The 2,946-nt window shown below is 39.9% G+C and overlaps 1 protein-coding gene across 1 annotated transcript; it reads right to left on the bottom strand.

The window, feature by feature from the left end:
* Positions 1 to 4: 4 nt before the first annotated feature.
* LOC121938956 (protocadherin beta-15-like) lies at positions 5 to 1,345 on the bottom strand (the record flags this gene model as incomplete). Its single annotated transcript, XM_042482106.1, has 1 exon — positions 5 to 1,345. A coding segment is annotated over exon 1 (1,278 nt), but the record flags the coding sequence as incomplete, so codon positions are not given.
* Positions 1,346 to 2,946: the final 1,601 nt, after the last annotated feature.

Here is a 2,946-nt window from a genome sequence, read left to right as displayed (position 1 = left end):
AGCCCTCGTCAGTGGCAGTGATTGTAATGTTGTAATCAGACACTACTTCACGGTCCAGTTGTCCTGTGGTCACCAGAGAATAATAGTTTTTAATAGAAGGAACCAACTTAAAAGGGACATTTTGCTGAATGGAGCAGCGGACCTGTCTGTTATTCTCAGAGTCTCTATCCTGCACGTTAATGATGCCCACCTCTGTACCAGGTGACACATTCTCAGGTATGGGGTTATAAAGAGATTTTAAATTGATTTCAGGGGGGTTGTCATTAACATCGGAGATTTCAATTATCACTTTGGAATCTGAGGTTAGGCCATATCCATCTTTTGCAGCTACGCGCATTTCATATATTGCCTGTTTTTCGAAATCCAAATGCCCTATTACTTTAATTTCGCCAGTGTTGTGATTTAAGGCAAATGCTCTTCTACTTGTTTCAGAAACACGACTCAATTCATAAGTAACCTCGCCATTTAGACCTTCATCTGCATCAGTTGCAGCCACTGTGACCACTGCAGTGTCTAGAGGAGAGTTTTCGGGCAGACTGGCTTTATACACCGTTTGGCTAAAAACTGGGGCGTTATCATTAGCATCCAAGACAGTCACATGCACAGTTGCAGTGCCAGTTCTTTGAGGACTGCCTCCATCTAGTGCTGTGAGCAGTAATCTCAACTCCTGCTGTTCCTCGCGGTCTAGTTCCTTATTCAACACAAGCTCTGCGAATTTACCTCCATCTAATTCCGACTGAATTTTCAACACTAAATAACTGTTTGCCTGTAATGCATAGCTTTGTAAAGCGTTTTGTCCAATATCTATATCATGTGCCTCCAAAACGCGGAAGCGAGATCCTTTCACAGCCAATTCATTGATTTCTATTTTGATTTCATCTTTAGTAAAGACAGGCGGATTATCGTTGATATCCTGTATCTGTAGTGAAATGCGGTGCAACTCCAGAGGTGCCTCTAAGACTAATTCAAATTTAAGGACACACGATGCCTTTTCGCCGCACAGCGCCTCTCTGTCGATTCTTTCAGCTACAATTAAATCTCCAGTGTTAAGATTAATGTCACAGTACCGTTCTCGGTTCAGATCGTTGTCAATGCGGGCCTTTCGAGCAGATAATTTCCCCACGTTTAACCCAAGGTCCTTTGCTATATTTCCGATGACAGATCCGGGTTTCATTTCCTCGGGAATAGAAAAACTCACGTCTCCGTTGCCTAAGTGAGGCAGCTGAAGAAAAAACACAAAGCTGTAAAGCAGGCCAGACGCGGAATATCCATTGTGTGCCATCCTGAGACAAGATTGGAAACAACTCAAAAACGCCGAATGGTGTTATTTATCCTTGTGCGAATATCTGCGCGGTCCAGTATAGCATAATAAAACATCAGCTGCAAACTGTGTATCGGAAACCAACGACCAAAGCACATCCAAGGGTACAATTTGACAAGGAGAAGATCAAGCCTATAGAGAAACAAAGCACGAGCAAGGGGTGGAGGCGTGTTTCCTCTGCTGGTGAACAGCGACACTCAGAGTTCAATTTCATCTCTGCACGTAAAGAATATCACTGAATGCTGACACTGTAACTCTTTTCTTGTACTTTATATGCCAGCAACAATCAAAGCGCGAACACAACAGGTGAATGAATATTCAATTTAACGAAAAGCTATTTGAGTTTTACTAAAGATAATAACACGACATTTCACACCAAAACAAATAACTGGAAGCAGAAATGGTAAAGCAACAGTTTTTAAACTGGCCCAAACATTGTCTAAATGCCTGCTACAGAATAAAAGTATTGCTTCAGTCCAGTAAGAATTTCATAGTGAGGGATTGAGAAAGTGAATGTACAAACATACTGCTGAGATGAACATCAGCAGTAATCTTAGGAGTTGTAATAGTAAAAAGTTGCATACTGGGGGTTTATAACAACAACAACAACAACAACAACAACAACAACAACAACAACAACAACAACAACAACAATAATAATAATAATATAAAAAGCCAATATTACAACATGCCAGACACAAAGAGCTTTTTAGACAGTATAAATATTTCCCAGACACCTAAAGCTTTAAAAGAAGTAACCTTAAGAAAGTATGCTGCTATGGAATATGTGTATAAATCTTAGGAAGCCATGTTCATACAAGTGTAATTTCACAGCTTCGCTCACATAACATTAGCATAGCAAAGAAAATAAATAACCTTTCATTCTCATTAAGAATGAACTCCTTGATAATAAGACAGTGTGCTTGCATTGCATTGCATTAAATCAGCCCCAAAAGCACTTTTGCCCAGCATGCAAGTGCCTCATCTGGATATATCCAGGGACAAGGGGCAAGTTTACACCAAGGACAAAGAAACAAGTCTTTATTGCCCAAGAAGTCTTTACGATTCTACTTTTCATTAGAATTGAAAATGCATATCACTGAATACTGGGGGCAGATCTTACAACATGAAAATGCAATTTTTGATTAACCCCTAGTGTTGCTATTGGAAAACCTGAGCTCTATTCTCTCCATTAAGGAAAGCGCATGCTGTAAGGAGACTGGCATGTAGAAGGACTGGATCATTGATATAGCCCTTTTCATTGCTATTGTGTTACTCTCGGAACAGCTTTGGTCCCTACTAATTTCCTGTCAGCTACTGCATTAACAAATATTCCAAAATACAAAGGGGCCCCTGATGTTTATTAAGTTTGAAAAGGTTTTTATGTGTTAGCTGTCTTGCTTAACCAACAATGTGCACTGGTGTCACCAGTCTCTCTCTCCGCTCGTGTATGGTTTATGCTTCTGTGTCGATTTTAGTTTTTAACAGTTTCCTTTGTACATAGCAGTAGATGTGTCTCATTAATTTGCTGGGAACAAGATTTTACTGACTAACATACTTCACATTGTGAAGTGCTCAAGTTATATTTCGATTAAACAGCATGTAGTTGAAGTCAGGTGGTATTT

Source organism: Plectropomus leopardus, unplaced genomic scaffold (genome assembly GCF_008729295.1).
Source record: "Plectropomus leopardus isolate mb unplaced genomic scaffold, YSFRI_Pleo_2.0 unplaced_scaffold3848, whole genome shotgun sequence".
In the NCBI taxonomy this organism is placed as follows: Eukaryota; Metazoa; Chordata; class Actinopteri; order Perciformes; family Serranidae; genus Plectropomus; species Plectropomus leopardus.
The sequence above is the reverse complement of the archived record's forward strand: the minus strand, read 5'-3'. Positions and strand labels throughout refer to the sequence as shown.